Below are 26,049 nucleotides of genomic sequence, written 5' to 3'. Positions count from 1 at the left end.
AGAGCAAAACATAGTACCATAGATCACTTGATTACAATCCGGATTATGATGGAAGAGGCGCGACTCAAAGGAGAAACTATGTACTGCTGTTTTGTGGACTTTAAGAAAGCGTTTGATACGGTACCTCGTCATGGGTTATGGTCCCGCATGGAGACCATTGGGGTTCCCATACATTTGAGGGTTGCGGTGGCACGCCTATACCATGCGGTTCGATGTAAACTGAAAATGCAAACAGGCTTCTCCAAAGAGTTCTTTAGCACAATAGGAGTCAAACAAGGGTGTCCTTTGTCCCCAACATTATTTGGGCTATGCATAGATGAGCTTGAGGACTTTATCTGCCAAACAACGCAAGATAATGGAGATGCACCAAACATAGGTCTCATTACTTTGCTACTCCTCATTTATGCTGATGATGTGGTTCTTTTAGCGCTTAGCATGTCTCTCTTGCAAAAACTTTTGGATGCGGTACATACTTTCTGCGAAGCCACAGGACTCTCAGTGAAAAACAAAATGTATGGCGACTTGTACACACAAAATCAAAGGATCAGCCCGCCCTTATGTATGATGGGCAAGAGATTCAAGCAGTGGACAGCTTTAAATACTTGGGCATCATTATATCCTCGAATCATAGATGGGGGCAATGTGCAAAAACAAGAATTGAAGCAGGACAAGCAAGGTATTACGAGTTTGAAAACATGTGCAAACAAAGCGTCACTAGAAGGTGGGAAATAAAGTCCATGGCTTTCAATGAGTGTGGTCCAAACGCTATTGTATGGGGTAGAGGTATGGGGACCAAGTATTCCGGCCAGCACATGGAATGACATTGAGAAAATTCAGAAAAAGTTCTTATGTAGACAAATGGGGATAAAAACCACAACACCATACTCCGTGATGCTATTGGAGACTAGACAAAGACCATTGGAAATGCTTGCTTTGCAAAGAATGCATAGATATCTCTTGAAGGTGAAGTTGATGCCTAATAACCGTTTGCCTCACATAGCATGGGAGGTAGGATGTAAGCCGCAAAAGAACCACAAAAGCAAGTTTCTCACCTCTAGCCTTGTTGAGGACATCAGGAAATGGTTCTCTAAATGGAATGTGGGAGCACATGTGGACATGCATGTAGAGGAAGGTACCGAGCATGAGCACGAGCTGAATTTTGAACTACAATTACTTGAGGCCCTCCACAGCAAATGGAAGAATGCAATGCACAGGTCCAAGTTTGAATACTATTGCAAGCACATAAACACGAGATACTGGGAAGAGTACAAAACCGGGGAAACCCAAATACATATCAGGACACCCATGTCCTACCGTGCGAGACGGGCCATCACCTTGATGCGGACAAGATCTTACATGCTCAAAAGTGAAACGGGAGGATGGCTGAATATTGATGCAAACATGAGGAGATGCACTCAATGCAACTTGAATTCATTGGAAAATGAGGCAAATGTAACCCTTGAATGTCCAGCATATGCACACATTCAGGTCGACTTTCCCCAACTTATTTATGGATGTACTACATTTGAGGAGCTTCTCTCAAGAACACGTCCCTCTCCAATAGCACTACGCATCTAGCTTGCCAGAGTGCTAGAACATCACACCACACTCACAAACAAAATTACCACAGAATCATGACACGTCCCCTCCTTCACATGGGAAGGGGGGAGTCTCATATATGAGATTTTGGGTCCCATGGGTCATTTTGGCCCCCCAAGGACGTAAATACATCATCATCATCATCATCATCTCTCTCTCTCTCTCTCTCTCTCTCTCTCTCTCTCTCTCTCTCTCTCTCTCTCTCTCTCTCTCTCTCTCTCTCTCTCTCTCTCTCTCATACGAGGATGCTATATTAGCTAACATGTTTTTCCACATGTCCGACGCACACGGGTACGGAAGTACGGAATAAGTATGGATCAAATCCCCCGAAATTTCCACCCGTCAAAAATTACCCTACATGTGATACTTAAAAGCCTACATACTACACCAACTGAAACCAGCCTGTAGACTCACTAGAGGGTGGTACACTTTAACTTTCAAAAGATCTTTACATTGTTAAACTTTATGACACAGGAAATTCACGAATAAGCATGTGACTCGAAATTACACTTCAAACAAAATACGGCCTAGCAGGTATGGTGCTTCCAAGCAGACAGCGACACCACGTTGGCCCCATAGGTTGGCGCCCCTTTCGGTATTTCTTTATTCAATTAAAGCTTTGGAGAAAACCTGTAAATTCCTACAAGCTGTCCCACTTTTATCGGGTTGAAAATGACCTCCTCGAGCCCGATTTTGGTAGCATAACAGTAGTAGGAAGCTTCACAGACAAAATCCCCAGGCAAGAGGTGACTTTCCCGGTGCATTTGAGCACTTTCCCAAACCTGGCGAGAAATTGCAGTGCGCTGAATGCTCTGCTTTCTGCCCCAGAATGCACCAGAACACCTATACAGTGATCCCCTAGCTTCCCCAAAGCTCCTAGGAGTATTAGGGATCAAAAAGGGTCAAACCCTAAACCTGAAAGATAACAGAGCAGGCTGTAATTTACTGTTTTAGGCTCCGTTTCGCGTTATCGGTCGCATCCATAGCAAGCCCTTGAGCTCCCGCTGTCAAAAATTGATGACATGGTAGAACTACCCAGACAAATGACGAGGCAGAAACTGTATGGAATTCTGTGAATGGCGCTGGCATGCTGACGTGGAAGCTGTACGGACCTCCACATTTTGCGTTGATACCACGTGGCAGGCCGTAGGGATTTCAACCAATTGCGTTGGCTGCTTCTTGGGCAGTTTTTGGAGACTAATGCTTTTGAGTTTATTGCTTTTGAACTGAATGCTTTTTGGGCTCTACTTTTGGGGCTTTGCTTTTGGGGCATCCCTTGTAAGAATAAATAAGACCCTTGGGGCCTCACTCTGCAGAGCATCTGGATGCAGAGTCTGAGAGCAGAGATACCGCGGGTGTTATACTTTGCTCAAGCATTAATATAAAAATAAGTACCGAAAAGGGAGCCAGATTTTGGGGCCAATACCTCAGGGCACGGAACTATGCCGGGCGTGTCGACTCTAATTAAAAAGTGTCATAAAGTTATGAAGTATTTTAAGTGATTCTTTGCTCAAATGTCGTGCCAGATTAGCGACTTGGGGTGCCCAAGTCTGTAATAGTGGTATCAAAGCTTCACACATGTGCTTTTCTCAGAGCATATCAGTCCTACCAAAGAGGAGGCAGAGCAAGTTGGAGCTTCTAAAGTGCATATAGAAGTTTATGAAAGAATCTTTGTGTCTCGACCCCGGATTTATTAGCCACTCTCACCCCGTATTCATCGCGCATAGGGCGCGCTCGCGTCTTCATCGCTCTATCTTACAGGGCATAAGCCATAAAGAATCCCGGATTACACATTGGTTCTTGTGGAGAATCTCACAGAGATAACATCTCTCGGTGGGCACGCAAAGAAAAGTTGAATTCCGGTGCAAATGAAGGACAGCATGAATAATAGGACAAATTTTCAGGAGGGAAGTTTGCCAGAAGACATTTAAAAATCTCTTCAACGATTGAGAATTTAGATATGCGACAGAAGACAAAGTTGATCCTCTCAACAAGCTCTACACATTGACACAAATAAATCTTATATTTAAGAGATTTGGAAAATTAGGGTTTTTGCATAAAATTTCAATATATGTGTAATTAGTGTTTTGGGAAGCTCTTGTTATCTGTGTGCAGTTAACCCTCAGGAGCGAGGAACATACATATGACAGCATTTGGAATCATGGAGCCGAACATCGACTCTTTTGCAACCAGGTGAACCATTTGCTTGAAATTTTGCTTGTTTTGCAGGTGAAATCAAGGATGGCATGGCAAGGAATTTGCATCTGAAAGCAATCGGGAACAACAGCAGCTCAAGAATGAATCCGTCGATTCAAGATAAAAATGATGAATTTTGTTTGAAATTTGAATGATGATGCATAAGGAATGATGAATGATGAAATAAAATCCTAGTATTTCAAGATTCCAATATGAATGAGATGACTAGATACTGTGGTGAGCGAATCACGAGTTACTACGGGATGAGATGGCTACACGGGGATCTAGGTGCATCAAGACTTCTTGACGGATGTGATGACTAGAATGAATGATTGAAACATTGTGTTCAGTATGAACTAAGTGTGGATAAAAAACTTTGAAACAAAAATTTCCGAAGATGATTCTAATTTATGTATGAAATCAATGTTTTTGAAAGAACTTGCTATTTGTGAACACATAACAGGTGAAATCGAGAATGAGATGATGACAAATTCACAGTAATGACCGCTCCAAAATGGACCCGATCATGATCATGATCAAGAATTTTAAATGGTGATGATGACTGATGATTGAACACAACGATAAGATGACCAGAACTAAATGATTGAAACACTCTCTTTCTGTATGAACTCAGTGTCTGATTGATGGATTGGAATTCTCGGAAATGATTACTCACACATGTGATTGTGTTTTGAGTGCAGGATTGAAAGATGGAATGATTGACGAAATGATTGCTTGAGAAATCTATGGACATGATCGCAATAAGGATTAGTTAATCCGGCATCAGTAAGGTCCAGTGTGGATCTAGATGCGATTGCTAAATACGTTGTCGGGAATCATGCTCCTAGATTAAAAAGGATTCTATGTGATTTGATCTGAATGTGATGTGAATGTGATGTGAATGTCGTCTAGTGCGTCGGTACTTAGAGTCAATGTCTACTGAACTAGTTTATGGCTTATGTCTGATTTTGCAGACGTACTCGAGGGCAATTACAATTCTTTCAAGAGGGGGGTATGTCACAAATTGATGACGTGACAAGACTGCTCGGACACATGACGTAGCAAAAACTGTACGGAATTTTGTGAATGGCATTGGCATGCTGACGTGGCACTTGTACAGACCTCCTTGTTTTGCGTTGATGCCACGTGGTAGACTGTACTGATTTTCGCCAATTGCATTGGCTGCTTTTTGGGCAGTTTTTGAAGATTATATGCTTTTGAGTTTATTACCTTTGAATTTAAATGCTTTTGGGACTCTGCTTTTGGGGCAGAATAAAAATGTAAGGTACAGCGGATGTGAATGTTGAACTTTGCTCAAGATGAGTGCTCCGAACCGTGCTCAAGGGTTCCTTTTACTTATGGAAGGGAGAGCCTTCCGTTCCTTTAGTGAGAGAGTGCAAATGATCACAAACAAAGTGGTAAACACTGTGAATGAAGGTGCTGAGACTGAGAGAGAGAGAGAGAGAGAGAGAGAGAAGAATACGACACCGAAAGCCCCACTCTCTATGGCGAGAGCGGTCTACTATTGATTGCACAAATCTCTACAATGCAATGGACTTGCCGGCGACGAGAACGGCGACGAGACGGGCTGAAATCTGAAAAGCTAAGGGCTGAAATCTGCAAATCTTGTATTTGTTGAATTTTGTCTCTATGTCAGTGACGACAGCGATGATGACGACGATTGCGGGCTGAATCTGCAAACCTTGTATCTGTTGAAATCTGACTATATGTCGGTGACAACGGCGATGACGAAGATGCGCTGAAAACACAGACGCAGAATCTGTCGCGGGGAATCTGCAAAACGCTAGGCTGACTTGCTGATCCAAAAACGCTAGGCTGATCTTCTATCTTGCTGCAAAAACGCTAGGGAATCTGTTGTGATCTGCTATCCCCGGGTTGATCTGCAACTACAATACGCTAGGGCTGATCTGCAAATGCTGAAAACGTTGGGCTTTTCTTGATGGCTGAAAACGCTAAGTTGTTCCGCCGGGGGTCTTGCTGAGAAGGTGCATTGTTAGACACTTGGTCCCTGCTGCCTCTTCTGCCAGAAAACACTAGCGCTAGCTTTTCTTATTATATACATGCTTGGTCAAATTGCCCTATCCAATTTCCCAACAAAGTCACTTATTAATAATAAGTGAAAAATGGCTAAAATAGGAAAAATAGGTCTGTGCACTGTAAAAATGCTCTTGATGGGTTCTAATGGTAATCTGATGATCATGCTGTGTGCACCAGAGGATATGCATCTACTCTAAGTGCCTGGACATGCACGGTCTGCGAACAGACTCACAAAAGTGTCAGAACACTTCCTAAGCTAGGCTAATTGAACCCTTGTCATGAAGTAGCTTGTCCACTACACATAGGGCTATATGTTGAAATCTGCGAATAGCGGGCTGAATCTGCAAACCTTGTATCCGCTGAATTCTGACTCTATGTCGGTGACGACGGCGATGACGACAATGCGACGACGATGCGCTAAAAACGCAGATGTTGAATCTGTCGTGGGGAATCTACAAAACGCTAGGCTAACTTGCTGATCCAAAAACGCTAGGCTGATCTGCTGTCTTGCTGCAAAAACGCTGGAATCTGCTGTGATCTGCTATCACCGGGTTCATCTGCAACTGCAAAACGCTAGGGCTGATCTGCAAATGCTGAAAACGCTGGGCTTTTCTTGATGGTTGAAAACGCTAGGTTGTTCCGCCGGGGGTCTTGCTGAGAAGGTGCATTGTTGGACACATGGTCCTTGCTGCCTCTTCTCCCAGAAAACACTAGCGCTAGCTTTTCTTATATACATGCTTGGTCAAATTGCCCTACCCAATTTCCCAACAAAGTCACTTATTAATAATAAGTGAAAAATGGCTAAAATGATGAAAACAGGTCTGTGCACTGTAAAAATGCTCCTGATGGGTTCTACTGGTATGCTGTGTGCAACCAGAGGATATGCATCTACTCTAAGTGCCTGAACATGCACAATCTGCGAACAGACTCATGAAAGTGCCAGAACGTTTCCTAAGCTAGGCTAATTGAACCCTTGTCATGAAGTAGCTTGTCCACGTATGTGCACGGGACAAAATAAGACCCTTGAGGCCTCACTCTGCAGAGCATTTGGACGCAGAGTCTAAGAGCAGAGGTCCCGCAGGTAGTGAACTTTGCTCAAGCATTAATATAAAAATAAATACTGAAAGGGGCCCCAGATTTTGGGACCAATACCTCTGGACACAGAACTACGCTGGGCCGTGTTGACTCTAATTAAAAAGTGAGATAAAGTAGTAAAGTATTTTAAGTGATTTTCTGCTCGTGTGTCGTGCCAGATTAGCGACTTGGGATGCCCAAGTCTGTAACATCTGCACCTGTAGGGTTACTTGCCCTTTAATCGGACAAGATTTCTTGCGTGAAATCTCTTCGAGTTGACTTGTACCTGCGGGAAATTAGCAATTAGCTAATCTAGCACCTGTGCAAGAGGCTCTTGCCTTGACAATCGCGCACGAACCCACACAATTGTACATACATTGGAAGGCTCTTAAGCTAGGCGCATCCCCATGAAATACTTGACATATGTACACACACAATGGCCCTCCATCTAGGGCCACAACTCCCCTGATAGGTATGTACATGAGAGCAATCGCGATAGCCGCTGTTGCAATATATCACAATATGTAAATCGTTGATTTTATTCACATGCATCAAGAAGTGTCAAAAGTGAGGTGAATGTTTTTATTTCACATCCACCTTCTCTAAACCTGCACATCCTCCAGTATGTGCCACATAGTCTTTGTTAAGCATCAAACCTCACGGTTAGACACCATATCTTCACTTTCATCCTCACTTTGCATACATTCAAATCCATTATCTTTTTCACTTGTGCATTAAATGGTTAAACATTCCCTCTTCTTTTAAACCATTTGATCCTTTTACCTACAATGGAAATCCTCATTTCTGTCCTATCCAACTCATGCAAAGTGTAAGTTGCGTTTCCATGCACATGCTTGACAACATAAGGACCAAACCATCTTTTTGAAAACTTCCTTGTTGTAGAGTATTGGTTTTCAAAGCTACAATCATATACCAACACCCAATCACATTCCTCAATAGCTTTTGTTCTGACGCGATGTCTCTTATCAAGTCTGTCTGTTTTTCCGCCTTGTGTTCTTCAATGGAGCTTTTGCAAGCTCAATGTCTTCGAGTCTTCTCTACTATTCCCATCTTCCCATGGCAATACATTCCATGTAAGAACTACATCTTCAATTGGCATCACAAGTTTTTGACCATACATCAATTCAACACGAATATAGCCAGTGACTCAACTATGTGTGGTACGATCAGCCCATATAACGCAAAAGGCAAAATAACCTTCAAGTTTAACTTCACAAGCCTTATCCAAAGCTTTAATGATTGAAGGATGCCCTCTTTCAATCTTGCCATTGCTCTCTCGGTTATAAGTACAAGTTAAGGCTAGTTTGATACCCATCCTAGAAAAGAATTCCCTTGCTTCTTCAACATCCAATTCTCCTATTAGCAGTTATCTTTCCCACGCATTCATAGCAACAAATCACTTCTTCAAGAAGGAATTTACATACAAATTCCGTATTCTTTGTTCTCAATGCACAACCTTCAACTTGACTAGACAAATCTTCTCTTGCAAGCACCAAATACCTCATTTGCCAAAGTCCCAAAGACATTGTGACCAAGTCCACGACCCATTTGTAATACATAGCCAATGGATAAGCAAGATGCATTCCATCACGATGCCATACATTTGGCATGTCACACAAGACTCCACAAACTCAGCTACATCCTTATACATCCCTTTCCACCGTTCGACATTGAGACGTGGACTCAGATATAGGTTCTGGCACAACGGACGGATCTCCCTCGACATGATCTTCCCTCCTCGCCCTCCTCGAGGCTCTCTTTCCCTCGGGAAAATGCAGGGGATTGGATTGATACAGGTACTTACGTGGATGTGACTTGTGTTTTCCACTGCTACTTCTCCCTCAGTAACCCTCCCTCCCTCTCCCTCAACTGTTGTCTCTCTATTTGGGATTGCCCTATCCACCTCCTTCATTGGTTCTCTGTACGATAGACCCGTGCCTCTTGGCAGGTCAGACACTTCTTTTGGACATGTTCTCCTAGATGTGAGTATCCTTTGGCATTTGGATGTCTGCAGGGTCTCTTTCGGCACACTGCTCCATGGTGGCTCTTTTGCCTTGCCTCTACTTAATAGATCTTCTTCCTTGCTTCTGCTTGGTCCTATGGCTTCTTCACTTGCAATTTGGATGTACCTATGCACTACTTACACGGTGAAGACCTCATGGATGTTCCTTGCTTTGCTGGTCTACTCTGAGGCTATGACTTCTACAACACCAGTCATTCTTCCCGATGCATCCTCTCAACCGTCCTTAACCTCACCACATTCCATTACTTTCCCGGGGGGCAGTTCTCCTATGTCACGTGTCTTCACGACTTGCACTTGTAGACTCTCTTGGATTTTTTGTCTAGACCCCGGTGGTGGATGTGCTCCCACACGTTGACTTTTCCCAGGATCTCTTCCGACTCTTTTGTCCGATATTGTGTGTCTGCCATGGAACGACAGATCATATTACAGCTTATACCCTCAAGACGACTCTTCTCCTGGAAGATTGCAGATATTGCGGTCTCTACACATGGATGGATTGCTTATCCTGTCATCTTGTCTACTATGGTGGGCGATGCCTTCCCTATTGAGCCTCTTCTTTATGCTCTTCCTCCCTCTTCTGCTAGAGCTTCTTTGACTTGGATATGATACCGGTTTTCCACCTCTGCAATTTCCTCTCCTCGTGGTCAGAGTGTTCCTCTTTAGGGGGGGTCCCCATGTCTTGTCTCATGCTGCTACACTGGGTTCCTCCATGCCAGTGGTGATCATCACCGATGGGCTATTAAACGCTCATCTTAGATTACTTCCTCATATAAATCCTCTTCAGCGACTTATTCTGTAGCTTGCCACTCCATCAGCTTCTTTGTGCGACTTGATTGGAGTTTCCTCACCCTTGGTCATCATCACATTGGTGCTGTACGGATTGTCGTGTTGTTTGGCTGGCGCTTCTCATCCTTTTCTCCCGGGATTTACATCTTCTCCATAGTTACCAGGCGTGTTGCATTCTCCTCGACAGCTTCTCCCCATCTATTGTTGAGGGGGGGTGTTAGATTCTTCATCTCCAGATACTTCGCACACTGTCTACAGGCTTCACATACATCACGTGCACTCGCCCTTGGTTGTGGGTTGCCCACCCGTACACCTCCTGGATAGGGATGTAAGGATTCTAGGTACTAATCCTTAATTAAGTATTTAAACTCATGATTAAGACTTAAGAAACTTGAACTGAACTCAGAAACAAGACTCAGAAGACTCTGTGTTTGATTGATTGATGATTGCTTGAAACTGAGTACAATAGGCTCCTTATATAGGAGACGAAGAGACACAAATGAAAAGACACGTCTCCTAGTGAAGAGACATGACTTTAGACATAAAGACACATCCTTTCAGCAAAGAGCTGCAACCATTGGGCGAAGAGTCGCACCCGTAGAGCGAAGGGGTGTGACCGGTCGTCGAAGGAGTGTGGCTTTTAAGGAAGAGGCACGTCTTTTGAGCGAAGGGTCGTGACCATCCAAGCGTAGGGGTTCTCCTTGGCATGACACTCCACGTATCTGCAACCAGGAGTGTATGTAATACTGCAACATAGTCACAATCGTGACATTCCCTCCCTCTTTAAATAAAACCCAAGGTAGTTGTAGAAACTCCGTGTCATGTGACACATCCCAACCCTATGTGTCCGTGGACAAGCTACACCATAGCAGGATTCCCGTCAGTTCATTCAGTCTAGATTAGCAGTGATCTAGCACTTTTGTGAGTCTATTCGTAGACCGTGCATGCCCAATCACTTAGCATAGATGCATATCCTTCAGTTGCACACCGCATAAGCATAAGCATTTCCATCAGAGTCAGTTTGGGGATTTTTCAAGTGACTTATCCCATTTTTCCCAATTTTTGACATTTTTCACTTATTTAATAAGTGACTTTTGTACTCAGTAGGGCAAATTGGGTAAGTTAATATATAAGCAAACCCAAGTTAGCATAATTTGGGAGATGAGCAAAGAGCACAACAGGCTTACCCAAGCAGCAAGTGCTCCCTTCCTCTCTCAACAAGACCTCCCCAAGTCACCCCCTTGGTGAGCCACCCCCAGCAGATACCATCGCCACCCTCACCCCATCCTTGGCGTTTCCTCCCACAGCAAAGCATCTCTATCAAGCACTCTTGCCTGGCGTTTTTCCCCCTTACCACCATAGCCATGCAGCGTTTGTGACTCAGCAACATCAGCAAATTACTAACGCTAGGACTGCTGCCATTCCAGCGTTTTTCAGCATTGGGATAAACCTGCAACTGCAGCGTTTTTCAGCATTGAATAGACCTGCAAGACCAGCGTTTTCAGCCTACGATAATGACCTAAAAACGCAGCCAGAAAGTGCAGATCTTCAACGTTTATCATCTTCAGCAGGAACCCCGACAAAGCCACCATATTCAGCAACAAGGACAGCAGTAAAACAGTCAATTTCAGCCCCGAAACAGTCCACGAAATTCAGCAAATAGAAGATCACAGATTTCAGCCCTAAGTCGTCGTCGTCATCACCGTCGTCGTCATCGGCATAGTCCAAGTTGCATCAGTCCATTGCATACGCATTGTACCACTTTGTGCAATCATAAGTAGACCACTCTCACCGACGAGAGTGGGGCCTTCGGAGGAGGGTTTTACAACCTCTCGGGTGTCGTATCTCTTCTCTCTCCTTCTCTCAGTCTCATACACTTGCACGCACAATATCCACTCACTTTGTTCGTGATCATAGCACTCTCCGTAAAGACAGAAGGCTCTCTCCTTCCCTAAGGACTAAAAGGAACCTTCAAAAATATAGATCACTAATCTTGAGAAAAATACAACATTCATTCCGCTGCACGTTACATTGGTATCAGAGCTTTGGAAGTGTTCTGTACTACTTAAGGGAAGAGCCACAAGAACCACAAGAATTTTTTTGCTTGTTGCGGTCGCACGAACTCAAGTTCGCTTGGACGTGTCGATTCCTAATCATGTTTTGTCTAAGAGTGACAGGAATCCCAAGAAAGAAGGGCTTGTCCATCCTCCCCTTGTGTCTCTTTTCACTCATTGAGAGAGGACCGTGCACTTAGCGGCCGGCCAATCGACGTGAGGTGGGAAAAAGCAACCTTGGTGTGAGCGCAAGGCCGCCAAGGGGTGCGCCTGCAGAAAAGAGTAGAACTCGGGTGAAGAGAAGATCCTTCTCCAACGCGATTTGCAAGCGAAAGAACACCTCAAGAACCTCAAGAACCCAAGAACCTCAAGACCCTCAAGAACCCAAGTTCCTCGCGAGCTTAAGAACCCAAGATCATAGTGCATGGTCATCACCCGAAGCGGAATGGATACTTCGCATACAGGTGATGAGCATGAGAGAGGCGACGAAGACTCGTCCCCACCCGGAGATGATTTCTTCAACCCTCCCCCTTCGCCATCTACGCCACCAAGTGAACCAAACCCTATGGAGGCAATGGTCAAGCAGATGATGGCCATGATGGATAGACAAGAAGCAAATCGCCTTGCTCAGGAACGTGAGCGCGATGAAAGAAACGCAAGACTTGCCGCAAAACAAGAAGACAATCGCCTTGCTCAAGAACGTGAGCGCGATGAAAGAAACGCAAAACTTGCCGCAACACAAGAAGACAATCGCCTCGCTTTAGAAGCGAGCGCAACGAACGCAAAGAACGGAAGCAACAAAGAAAGGCGGACGAGGCAGCAAGAAACGCGGCCTTGGAGGCCGATCGTGCCGCTCATAGATTGGCTTTGGAGACCGAGCGTGAAGCTCAACGAGAGCTACGCACTCAAGAATTGCTTCGACAAGCACTAGCCTCGAAAACCGAACCACCCAAAGATCGTGGGAGTTCCTCAAGTGGTGCAAGCCACGATACAGATTCCAACAACCTAGTCACAGAAAAGTTGATTTTCAATAAGTATGACGGTAAGATGGATGCTACACTTATTCATTCCTGGTTGCATCAATTTAATGCTTATTTTGCGACAACTAAGAAGACAAAAAATAGCAAAATTTTGACGGCAGCTATGTACCTTGCCGGTGATGCCATCAATTGGTACCACGCATGGCAAGAGGCACAGCTAGCCGCGCACCTAGAGGCAGTCGACGATTTCACGCCCCTCTTTTAGTTGGGCTGATTTCCAAGACAAGCTCAAGGCGCGGTTTATGCCACCTCAGTACCTTGCATGATTGAAGGGGACGATTGGCACGCTCTCAAGCAAAATGGTATGCCGGTTATGTCTTTCTCTAATCGTGTTTTGCAGCTAGGCACTCAATTACGAAAATCGGATGATGAGCGCAAAGAGGCTTTTCTCTTTGGATCGGATGAGTATATCAAGTACGATGTCGAGGTACTCGATCCAATCGATCTCAACAAGGCGGTAGCGATTGCTCTCGCACAGGAGATGAAGCACAACAAGGGAAAGCCTAAGGAGAACAAGACTTCCACAAGTACGTCACAGACTTCTCAGAACCCGCACAACGGTAAGAAGGGTAAAATGGTAAGAATGATAACTCTTCTAACCAATCTTCCAACAATCTCTCATCAAAGAATTCCTCCAATGAATCTAAGGGTAGTGCTAAACCTAAGCTTACTCCAAATGAAAAGGTAGCACAAGGAATTGTAGGAGGATACATCACGTCGGAAGAACAAAGCACTTATTCTAAGGAAGGTCGTTGTTTTCATTGTCACATTAAGGGTCACATAAAAAGAACATGTCCTAAGCTTGAATCGAATGAATCTAAAGAACCCACAGCACCCACTACATCTGTCAGTGCAATGAATGATAACACGAGTGTGCCCCAAGTTTCTCAGGACCCTCCCATTTATGAATCTCTCATTAAATGTTATGGTCGTACGTCGGGGCACCGTTTTGTCATATTGTTCGACCCACGTAGTATGCATGATGTGATCAGTTTCTCTCTTGTTGAGAGAGCCCGCCTCGAAGTTAGTCCGAGATCTCCTATCGAGGTCTCTGGCTTTCGTCCCGGTATGGACGCTCTCATCACAGAGGAGTGCCTTGATGTGTTGTTTGCAATTCAACAGACTGCCTTCACTAGAAGATTTGTTGTTTCTCCTCTCTCAGGATGTGATATGATTTTGGGCATTCGATGGTTTCGTGAGACTAACGCTCTCATTGATTTTGAGGCTAACACTTTAACTCTCAATGCCAAAAGTGATTCTCCTACTGTCTTTCATGGAGAGGACATTGCTCCTTCTCCATCTCTCATTGCTAATATGCAGGACAAGATTGCAAGGATTCAGAAGAAGAAGACTCTCTCAGTCTCCTCTTCTCCAAAGCATGATACACAGGATTTGCATGATTATGAGAAGCATGATGATTCGAAGGGTAAGATTTGCATGATGATTTGCATGACAATGACAAGCATGATGATTTGCATGATCAAGATGTGATTTCTCCCAAGCATGAAGAAGATGTGATTGTTCACAAGGATGATGTGTTAGTTGATGCTTTTTCTAGCGAAGCTAACCTCGTTGTAGATTCGATCAATCACCAAGAATCGATCTTGGCTTTCTAGTCGAGGTCCACAGATCCCCCACAAGAAGATTCGATAGATCCCGAAGAAGCGATCTTGGCTCTCGAGCCTTGGTCCAAAGAACCCTCACAGGAAGTATTATGTGTTCACATGATTGATACGCACGCATTGTTCGATTGTTTCATTTGTGATCGTTTCTTGTATTTTAATCAGCATCGTTATGTGATCCCTTTTCCTAGGCATGACATATTGTATGTTGAGCACGTTTCTCTCATGGATGAGCACGAATGTATGCGGATTGTTCATGAAAAGCTGAAAAGTTTGTATATAATGAAGTCACATTCCATGTCTCTTCCTTGGCATGACACAGTTTCCGAACGAGCACATGATAGTATGAGCACCAAGCATGGGCATTTCCACTGGGATTTTCCACAGTTGATTGATTTCGATCAAACAGAAAAGATTCGATCGCATTGTTTGCATGTGTTTGATGAACGGGTTGTCACTCCGTCTCTATGTTCATCTACATTGCATACACAGTCTTTAGACAAGATTTTTTTCCTTCATTTTACATGGAATGGGTATGTTCATGGTTTTGTGTTGGAGATGGTTTCAGGAATTTTCAGCCATGGAGATTCATGAAGATGGAAGAAGCACGACTCTACACGAAGTTGAAGCAAGGAAGGAGATTCAGAAGACTTTGTGTCGCTTTCGGCGCGGCCCAAAGAAGCAAGCATTGCAAACCTTTATGAAGTTCAAGTACCACTCAACCCACACATCAGAGTGGGCCGGCGAAGAGTCCCTTCCAAGATTCCGGATGCTATTGGCGATCTCCCTCGAAGCCATACAGTTCGGTACCAGTACCTCACTTTGAAAAGGAGGGGATGTCACGTGACACATCTCAACCCTATGTGTCCGTGGACAAGCTACACCATAGCAGGGTTCCCATCAGTTCAGCCAGTCTAGATTAGCAGTCAGTTCAGTGAGTCTAGATTAGCAATGATCTGGCACTTTTGTGAGTCTATTCGTAGACCGTGCATGCCTAGTCACTTAGCATAGATGCATATCCTCCGATTGCACACCGCATAAGCATAAGCATTTCCATCAGATTCCATCAGAGTCAGTTTGGGGATTTTTCAAGTGACTTATCCCATTTTTCCCTATTTTTGACATTTTTCACTTATTTATTAAGTGACTTTTGTTGGGTACTCAGTAGGGCAAATTGGGTAAGTTAATATATAAGCAAACCCAAGTTAGCATAATTTGGGACATGAGCAAAGAGCACAACAAGCTTACCCAAGCAGCAGGTGCTCCCTCCCTCTCTCAACAAGACCTCCCCAAGTCACCCCCTTGGTGAGCCACCCCTAGCAGATACCATCGCCACCCTCACCCCATCCTTGGCGTTTCCTCCCACAGCAAAGCATCGCCATCAAGCACTCTTGCCTGGCGTTTTTCCCCCTTACCACCATCAGCCATGCAACGTTTGTGACTCAGCAACATCAGCAAATTACTAACGCTAGGACTGCTGGCAATCCAACGTTTTTCAGCATTGGGATAAACCTGCAACTGCAGCGTTTTTCAGCATTGAATAGACCTGCAAGACCAGCGTTTTCAGCCTACGATAATGACCTAAAAATGCAACCAGAAAGTGCACATCTTCAGCGTTTTTCATCTTCAGCAGGAACCCCGACAAAGCCACCATATTCAGCAACAAGGACAGCAGTAAAACAGTCAATTTCAGCCCCGAAACAGTCCACGAAATTCAGCAAATAGAAGATCACAGATTTCAACCCTAAGTCGTCGTCGTCATCATCGGCATAGTCCAATTTGCATCAGTCCATTGCATACGCATTGTACCACTTTGTGCAATCATAAGTAGACGACTCTCGCCGACGAGAGTGGGGCCTTCGGAGGAGGGTTTTACAACCTCTCGGGTGTCGTATCTCTTCTCTCTCCTTCTCTCAGTCTCATACACTTGCACGCACAATATCCACTCACTTTGTTCGTGATCATAGCACTCTCCATAAAGACGGAAGGCTCTCTCCTTCCCTAAGAACTAAGAGGAACCTTGAGAAATATAGATCACTGATCTTGAGAAAAATACAACATTCATTCCACTGCACCTTACACTCCGAGAGAAGGAAATGTATTGTTGTTGTGCTTCTGCATCCAAAGCTCTTTCTGTTAAGTCCTATGTCATGGCACGGTTATTGACCATAGTTATTTTTCCAAACTTAAAACTGATCATATCTGCGACTTGATAAGTGCCTTCGTCAAAGTCTTTTGTAACTTCGAGCTTTGTCCAATAAAAGATTGAATCTGTATCTACTTCAAGTGAAATTATTGGTAAAGTGACTTGAGTTTTCTGTTGAGTGATGACCACTAGTGGGAAATCTGTATGGTATTCCATTGGTTTATCTAGAAGAGTAAAATCCTCCTGAAGGGATGTCGTAGACTGGGACAGAGTAGTGTTTGGAGGTATATCCATTTGTAAAGGTTTATCTGTGGAACAAGTTGTGTCCAAAGATTCAATTGCAGCGACTAAAGTCGTGCTGCAAGAGTCTACATCTGATTTATCCTTTGCATCGTTAAAGGCAAGGAATGGAGTCTTCAAGTTTGAAGAATTATTATTCACCATAGCATCTGGTATTTGTTTAGAGACAAAGACTATATTCTGCAAGGGCGGTGACGAGGCGAATTTTCATTTCTCGATCACAGCCAAAGAAGGGGTTATATGCTTGTTGGGTGTCGCATAAGAACTGGAATCTTCTGAATCTTCAGCTTTCTCAGCGGGTATTAAGGCTTCCAATTGAGAAGGGGGAGGTCGAGGGAGTTGTTGCTTCTTAGACCTCTGAAGGATCCTCTTGCACAAGGGAAGGATCCATAAATCTTCAACTTTACCACCATCAGATAAGAAAGACTTAAATGTAGGGCATGGCTCGCGAGGGGGAACTTGTCCAGCGTCGCGGCAATCACGACCGAGTACTCAACTAGGGTCGGATATATGTGCCACTAAATAAGCCCATCTTGATATCGTTGATGATCCTTTGGAAGCTTCATATTGCTGCTTTTGTTGCTAATGATTCCGATAAGAAGTTGGTTGCTTAGAACTATAGCACTTCCAAGAATATTCATGCTGAGACTTTTGTTGCTCGCATGAAGATGCTTTCTATCTGGTTGTCTCTGAGAAACCATGCTTTGGGTGAGAAAATTTTGGCTACGAAACCTCCGATTTGGTCGGTTCAGAGATTTTCATCTGTAACTGGTCCAAGCAAGTGTTGATGGAAGCAAGACTTGCTGAGAAAGTCTGTTGCATGGCTTCCATTTGAGCTTTGAGAAGGGCAAGCATCTATGCATGCTGACCATCTTCTTCCTGGGACGTCGACATGGAGATCTCGACCTCGTCGATGGGAGGTGTCTCCTCTGGAGCGGGCGACAAAGGTGTGTAATCCGGGACTAAGAGCTCGCTGTGAACACGCACCAGGGACTGGAGGAAAATAATGTTGTTGACTGCGTCCAATCTGCACTTTGTCACGGAGTAGGGTACCGCCCAAGGATGTACTTGAAGTGTGGGAGACGACGAGACTTGCACGTCTGTAGATGTTCCACACCATCCACTTTTGTAACCGAGTTCCGTGACGATGGGTGACGTAAATCACGTAATCCTGTGGGGCCAGCACGACCTGAGACGCAGGAACGGGTACCAGTTCTGGAGCAGGTACTGATTTTGGAGAATCGGAAATTAGAATATATTCCACCTTGGAATTGGTTCGGGTTTTGGAGTCGGGGAATCAAGAATTATGATAACCTCCGGCTCGAGTTCGGGCTCTGACTCTGGAGTGTCTGGAATGACAATGATCTCCGGGCAGGGGAAGGATATGCCGGTACGTCTTCCGCGAGAACTTCGTTTATGTACGAATTATACGGAAAAGATTCGTCGGCCATACTCATGAAGAGTCCCACGTGCAAAATGTCCACTGAAGGCCAGCGTCGATGAGAGGAGTTTGCAAGATTGCGTGCATAGCATAGTAACAGGGAATGGCCGTTTTCAGGTCTTCGTTCCCCGTTCCCATTCCAAGCTCCCGTTCCGAATCCCCATTCCGTGTTTCAAACGTGAGTACCTTTAACAGGGAATGGCATTTTGTTCGGTGTTCCCGTTCCGGTTTCCCGTTCCTGGTAACTATGGTGCATAGAAGGGACACGCTGCAGGCTGATCGTCTCATGAGGCGCACGTAATAATTTTGGGGCCTTTTAAGTGATCAAGTGTGTTCACAGGGGCTTTTAAAATTTAGGGGGTTGGCCGGCCACTCAATGAGTAAAATTGAGGTCATTGTAATGAGGTAAAACTGACTTGCTGCCATCGTAAAAACTGCCCATCGTAGAAAATAAAGGCAGCGTAAAAGAAGTGCAGCGTAAGCCGCTTGGTGAAGCAACGCGTGGAGAAATGTGTTGCTGCTTGAAGATGTAACCCTTGGGAATTTTCAGTCTAGCGTTTCAGAATTTCGGGCAAGTGAAGAGTTTTCAGCCAGCGTTTTGTGATGATTCGCCAGAGGCAGCAGCCAGCGCTTAAGGAGGAGGTATGTCGAAGAGGTGCGCAGCCAGCAGGTTATACGTTAAGGGGCACGGCAGCCAGTAGATCATACGCCAAGGGGTGTGAGCACGTAGAGGCACGCCGGCGGGAAAGGGTGTGAACAGGAAGGAGCAGCCAAAGGGTACATCCCTCGCAAGGGCAACAGTTTGGCCACCAGCATCACCATTCACGGGTACGTGTGCGCGCGCACACTCATATGTTCTGTTTTTTGTTTACAGAAGTGAGAAAGAAGGTTTAGGTTACCTCATACGCATATGCGACTGTGCACCACCTTTCTTCTGCTTCCATGTAACTCCGGGAAGGGGGGGGGAGGGTAGTGGCGAGGGTGAGAGGCTCACAACCTTCAGGTCCCGGGAAAAAAATTTGCTTTGATACCATTGTAAGGATTTTAGGTACTAATCCTTAATTAAGTATTTAAACTCTGGATTAAGATTTAAGAAACTTGAATTGAACTCGGAAACAAGACTCTGTCTTTGATTGATTGATGATTGCTTGAAACTGAGTACAATAGGCTCCTTATATAGGAGACGAAGAGACAAATGAAAAGACACGTCTCCTAGTGAAGAGACATGACTTTAGACATAAAGACACATCCTTTTGGTGAAGAGCTGCAACCATTGGGCGAAGAGTCGCACCCGTAGAGCGAAGGGGTGTGACCAATCGTCGAAGGAGTGTGGCTTTTGGCGAAGAGGCCCGTCTCTTGAGCCAAGGGTCGTGACCATCCAAGCGTAGGGGTTCTCCTTGGCATGGCACTTCGCGTATCTGCAACGAGGAGTGTATGTAATACTGCAACATAGTCACAATCGTAACAAGGGATCTCAGGAACACTTAGGGTTGTTCAGCACATTTCCCACTTTAGACCTGTTTTGGTCACATAATCCCCCATTTATATTGGAGGGTCATATTTTTAGGTCATTGGGCTATATTGAGGATTATTGCCCGACCAGCCCATATTCTCCTATATATAGGAGGGGGGGGCACCCTCTTTCTCATTGTCTTGTATTGTCTCACACCATGTAGCCATCTAAAGTTATTGGGCTACCACCCTTTCCACCATCTGTCTCATGTCATGTCTCTTCTCTCTCTCGTGCCATTGTCTCTTTCTCTCTCTCACCTTCCACTGCACACTCTGACAATTGCTAGAGTGGTATTTGCTTTTTTAGATTGCACAAATACTAATACAATGGTTCTAGATGCTGAGATGTTGATGGGATCATGCACTGGATGCCTGGAACTGATGGTATTGAGATGCTAATGGAATGAAAACTGAAAATGCTAGTGGAACTGGTACATATTTGCAAACTCTAGATGAGGTGCTGTTCCAAGGAGGCTATAAATTTGAAAACGCTAATGCTGCTGATGGCTGAAAACTTAAAACACTCATAGATCTGGGCATGTAGAGGGAAAAACGCTGATGCTTGCTGATGGCTGAAAATACTAGTGTTGATCTGCCCCCCACGACTTCTAATAAAATGGTCATTTATCAATAATAGTTATTATTATTAATAAGAGGTGCTTCATATGCTTCTAACTACCTAGTCACATTTCTAATGACTAAAGTCCCTAAATGCGAACATTCCCTAGTGTCTACACCTAGCTGACACCGGCACATGTTCCTGTGTAATCAAAGGGTATGCATCCTACCTAAAGTGCCTAGACATGCAGATCCTTTGAGAGGCTCTCCTACCTAGGGCTGGGTACTCGTACTTTTGGGTTTGAGCCGTACTTTGAATTAGTACGTACTTGTACGTACCGTACCTAGCTTTTGATCTTTTCCTCATATCCAACTTAAGTAAGATATCCATTGTCATGACTTGTAAGGGATATTGGACCACAAATATAAGAGCCCACAATGACCTTAGCGTTGAAAGAGAGGTAAAAAGACACAAGAACAAGATAAAATGAAAGAGAAAACACCCCCATACTCATTTCCCCGCACTCACACCTTGTGACGCACATGTCCTTTCTCTTATATATTTACTTAACGTAGAAAGATCTGGTTGTACTTTACGTACCTTTTTATGGGGGATTGTGCCATATTGTGTATCGTATGCATGGACCTACTTTGCTGCTACCTAATTTCCTTGTTCCTCTTGAGAAAGGAAATGGCTTCTTACTCTTACCTAATTTTGAACCACTATCCACTTTCACTCTTGAGTGCCTTCTACTCCTTGAGAGCTTCTTCATTAATGACCCCATTGGAATGAGAGGTGCATCTTACTTAGACACCACTACCACAAACACACGCACTCTTTAGGGATATGCGACACCCAAAAGTGCGTAACAGACAGCTTGACATTGGCATTAATGGCATCTTTTATCGATGAATAGGCCATAAGAAGACTCGGAATAGGTCAAAATTTATGGTGTATAGTCTTTTTCAGAGATCCTAAATTGTTGCTTGATTGTGCGCTAGAGATCCTTAGAGAACTTTTTTAGCATCAAAGTATCACATTGAGCATTTTTTTAGGATCTTTCAACTATGCTTAGGCCATAAGAAGACTCAGAATAGGGTAAAATTGGATGGTGTAGAGTCTTCCTTGGAGATCCTAAATTACCTCTTGATTGCGCGATGGAGATCCTTTGAGCATTTTTTGAGCATCAAACTCACATTGGGCTCTTTCCATTGCCTCACTATTGACACATCAATCAAGGTTGCCAATGTCCATACATATTCGACATGTAGGTCTTTGAGTTCTAGGTTGTTGAAGAAGCTACCCATGCCATAGAAACAGGGAATGCAGAATGAGAACGTAAAAAGAATGCTAACGAGGTACGTGAACAACCAAAGGGGGGAACGAGAATGGGGGACCCGGAATGGGGAAAGGAAGAGGTGGATAGTCTGGAGGACATTGAAAAGATGGGGACTTCAGGAACTAAGCTTTAATGGACACGAGGCTCCCAAAAATGCCCAAAAAGGGGCCAACACTACCTACACAAGCCTTGAATAACTCTTTGTTGGCCACTTTCACATCTCGAAATGGGCCTTCGACATCGAATGGGGCAAAGTGTATTTGCTATTTGGAATCAAAATTGAACAGCACCTACAGATCTACAGATCTGCATTTCGGAACAGCACTTGGGCAAAACACGTTCTAATCACGACAACAGCGAAGAATGAGCGTCCCACCTTTCCAGTAAGTTTGGCTCAATGAAACATGCATATAGGGCTTGTGGCTGTGAGATTAGCTTTTGGTGATTGACACTTAGTAGAGATTGACATTTGATTGGATTAAGCTGCGATTGGGTTTTCTAAGGGATTGACAACCTCTCGTAGGCTTCGTGCACTAAGGTTGGCTACATCCTATGGATTTGACAATTATGTATGTGGTTCTCGCTTCAAGCTGGAGAGACCCCTTAACACTCTTAAGGTAAGAACCCATCCACTACGCCTATGGATCCCACTATTATTATATTTGTCATCACCAATCTTCATCATGACTGCTTTCCCATCCTCCAAACTTGGTACTTCAACTTTGATGATGCACATAAATAGGCCTTTACCACCAAGCAAGCATTGTGGTAGTTGCAAAAAAAATAGATTTTTTTATCTTAAAACCGCAATCTTACATTTGTTCTTTGCCAATGCAAAGGTCAAGCTTGCATTAGGTCACCTTTCAGCTGTCATTGTTCTTAGTCTACTTGTACAATGTCTTGACCTTGCAGCTTGTAAACACAATCCAGACGTTCCAATAGAATTGTTTTCTATTTTGTCTTTCAGCCGACTAAAACATCAGTCAACAATGATGCTACACCACAATGCAGAAAACACCAACTCACCTTTATAGCCTTTTTGACATCGGCTTCCATTGTCCCAAAGGGCTTCCGCTGCGGGATTCGCAGCAAGTAGAAGATGTCTTCTAAAGACTCCTATCAAAAGCCAACAGCATTCAAAAATTGGGAAGAACCAATGGGACAGAACCAAATGAGAAACACCTGTATTTTCTTGGTTGTCGAGTTTACTGCTGGAATTGCTCGTCGAAGGGCCACTTCTGCGCTTCGAGGAACCTTCGTATCCGGAGAATAAAGCACTGCTTCGGCTACACCTAGTGGTCCAGATATGGTCATTTGAAACACTGTTAATGCTACCATCGCAGCTGTTCCTCCATGAGAGAGCCATCCTTTCTGCAGATAACCGGCGAAAAAATACTCTCTCTCTCTCTCTCTCTCTCTCTCTCTCTCTCTCTCTCTCTGTGTGTGTGTGTGTGTGTGTGTGTGTGTGTGCAACACTCGCACGCGCACGCGCACACACACACATGCACACAACATGAACGCATGCATAGCCACCTCTGCTGTTTCTTCGCCATCAGGAACTACGGCCTGGATGAGTAATGTAGGCGATGGCGAGCTTCGACGACAAGAAGAGAAAGCGAATCGATTAATGAAGAAGAAGCTGCTTCCATTGATGCTGCGCAGATGCCAGGAAGAATTAGGTGTCGATGAAGGAAAGCAGCAGCCGGAATGCAGCATGAGGTTGGCCATTGCTACGGAATTAGACAGCTACATACATGGATAAGGCATTATGCAGTGACTCACTTTCTGTTCTAGAACTACATTTATTAATAATTAATTTACGTTCCTCTTCCTTTGGTTTCCAAGAGGGTATCTCGCTGGATACCTCCAAGTAGGCCCTGCCAATTTTGTTTTTGGGGTTGATTAGAGAGTATCTCAAGGGATCCCTCAGGGCTTATGAAAGGGAAAAGGTAGAGGTTTGAGTTTTGTCAAAAGAGAAAAGTTGAATGAGGGTAGTGTGGTCAGTGAATGGTGGCAGAGCATGTGCAGATGCTGCCTCTCTCTCTCTCTCTCTCTCTCTCTCTCTCTCTCTCTCTCTCTCTCTCTCTCTCTCTATCTATCTATCTATCTATCTTTCGACTTTGGAGCTCCATAGGGGTCAGTTGGGGGCATACAAGCTTACATCTCCGGGTTGTAGAGGTGGCTTAGGTAGACAACGCACAGGAAGAGATTGAAGAGGAGTGAAGGGTAGAGAGGAGAGGAGCGATGGCATTAGAGTTCAAAGACCCTAGATGAAGCAATACCAAGGGGGGTAGTGCAGTAGGAGGCGGGTACAATGATGAGGTAAGTATGAGTGGGCTACAATCGACCTCCTCTCGATGCTGAAGGGTCGAACAACAAACAAACAGAGAGAGAGAGAGAGAGAGAGAGAGAGAGAGAGAGAGAGAGGGGGAGACACATGGCGAGATTTTCTTTTTGTTTTCATCGGCTTGCAGCTGCATGTGCTCGCTTGCAAGCAGCTCCTAAAGGGAGGGCTTGTGATGATGAAGGGAAGAGAGAGAGAAAGACGAGGCGCCGAGAGACGAGGGATGTGCGATGAATGAGAGCGAGATGACCCTACTGCGATGGCGAAGGAAGGGAAGGGGGCATAGACGTAGAGATGGAGAGACCGCAGGCACAGGGGACAACGACCGGGGGACAGGGACCTGCATGACAGTGACACGTCGCAGGCCTTAGGGAGTGTTGCGCTTTTCTCTTAGAATTAAAGACTGCAAACGAATCTCTGAAGGTAATTAATGGGTTTTACGCAATGTAAACTCAGCAGGAGTAGGCGATCAATCCCGCTCTGCGAGTTCTTGCTTTTGCCCTCTGCTTGTGTGTGTGTGTGTGTGTGTGTGTGTGTGTGTGTGTGTGTGTGTGTGTGTGTGTGTGTGTGTGTGTGTGAGAGAGAGAGAGAGAGAGAGAGAGAATGCAACGCATGCTTCCCTACAATTGCCTTCGACAATGGTGTTCATAAAATTCCATGGAAAGAAACCCAAAGTAAAAAAGTAATGAGAATAGATGCATATCTATGCTTTTTATGCTTATGTGAGTGATCCCATAAATTTGGGACTGTTTTTACTATGTTTTTATTTTTCACATCAATTATGACCTTTTTTGGATCAAAAATGAGCTAAAACTGACCTAGTTTTGGTCAAACATGGATAAAAGGCCCAAAAGTTAACACATCATCACTTTTGGCCATGGGAAGAGGGCTGCTTCTTATGGCTAGAAATTTTCCCTTTCTCCATAATTCATTTCATGGTTGTTCTATGAATGTGTAGTGGAGTCACGCCTCTCTACTATCTTGTATTTGAGCTTGTGAGAAAGTAAAGTAGGGTTTTCCTTCATCAAAATGGTGTGTGGGCTTCAATATGGACGCTCTTAAATCTCTGCAAAATCTAGAGATGGTTGAATTGAAGATGCAAGCTCGTGAAATCCTTTCAACAATTTGAAGTTACGACTATATAATTGGGGTTGGGGCTACAAGTCCATGAAAGAAGTTTGGGTTTTGTGCTTGTGTGAGAGTTGAGGTTTCATGGTTGAAAATGTTGTTTGTTTTTCAAGTAAATTTGGTTGTGAATTTGTGATCCTTTCATCACAAACTCGTTTACAAAAACAAACAGACTCCAATCACAATAGGAAAGAGGGTTCGTGACTTTTCGATCACGAAGAAAAGTTAGAGCTACTTCTTGAAGACAAGAATACACAATACGGTCTAAAGGCCAAGTGGAAAGAGGTTGAGGATGCGGTCTCTGCTTGCTAAGAAGCAACGCCGTAGAGACATGATGATGGTAAATGGTGCTACTTCTACATCTAGCATTTTAGAGATTTTGACAAATCCTGGTATTGTGAGTCAAAAAGGTGACAATTATATGCTTGATGAGGTTGTTAAGGGCATGAAAGAAACGAAGCTAAAGCTGATGAGGGTTGAAGAGAAAGAGCAACCTCCTCGATAGAAATCCCAAAGCAAAGAAGGATTTGTGCACAGATGCATATGGTGTGATAGCACAGACCATGGCAGAAGGGATTGTGATAGCTTTAGTGATGCTTTGAAAAGAGATCTTGTGTTTTTTGAGGATGGGTCCATTTGTGAAAGACAAGTATTCCATTAGGAACTACAGGGGGTATGCAAAATTTATTGGAGGATATCGCGACCAATCATGCCATCTTTGCAATGGAGGCAAAGACAGGGTCATTGAAGCCTACTCAAGATTTTTCTGAGGAGGTTGACACCTTGTGGCCGTATCTAGTGGTGTCA

At 44.3% G+C, this 26,049-nt stretch overlaps 1 protein-coding gene across 1 annotated transcript in view; it reads right to left on the bottom strand.

The window, feature by feature from the left end:
* Nucleotides 1-23,541, bottom strand: part of LOC147419273 (Cyclophilin-like peptidyl-prolyl cis-trans isomerase family protein) — an 85,777-nt gene extending 62,236 nt beyond the window's left edge. The window contains exons 1-3 of the mRNA XM_086506219.1: nt 23,304-23,541; nt 22,953-23,141; nt 22,797-22,886 (exon numbers count right to left, since the gene is read on the bottom strand). Coding sequence (XP_086362345.1) covers nt 22,797-22,886; nt 22,953-23,141; nt 23,304-23,498 — 474 coding nt within the window. The 5' untranslated portion in view covers nt 23,499-23,541. The remainder of the gene's footprint in view (nt 1-22,796; nt 22,887-22,952; nt 23,142-23,303) is intronic.
* Nucleotides 23,542-26,049: the final 2,508 nt, after the last annotated feature.

Source organism: Adiantum capillus-veneris, chromosome 29 (genome assembly GCF_014529385.1).
Source record: "Adiantum capillus-veneris isolate H3 chromosome 29, ASM1452938v2, whole genome shotgun sequence".
Lineage (NCBI taxonomy): Eukaryota > Viridiplantae > Streptophyta > Polypodiopsida > Polypodiales > Pteridaceae > Adiantum > Adiantum capillus-veneris.
This window is presented reverse-complemented; position numbering and strand designations above follow the sequence as displayed.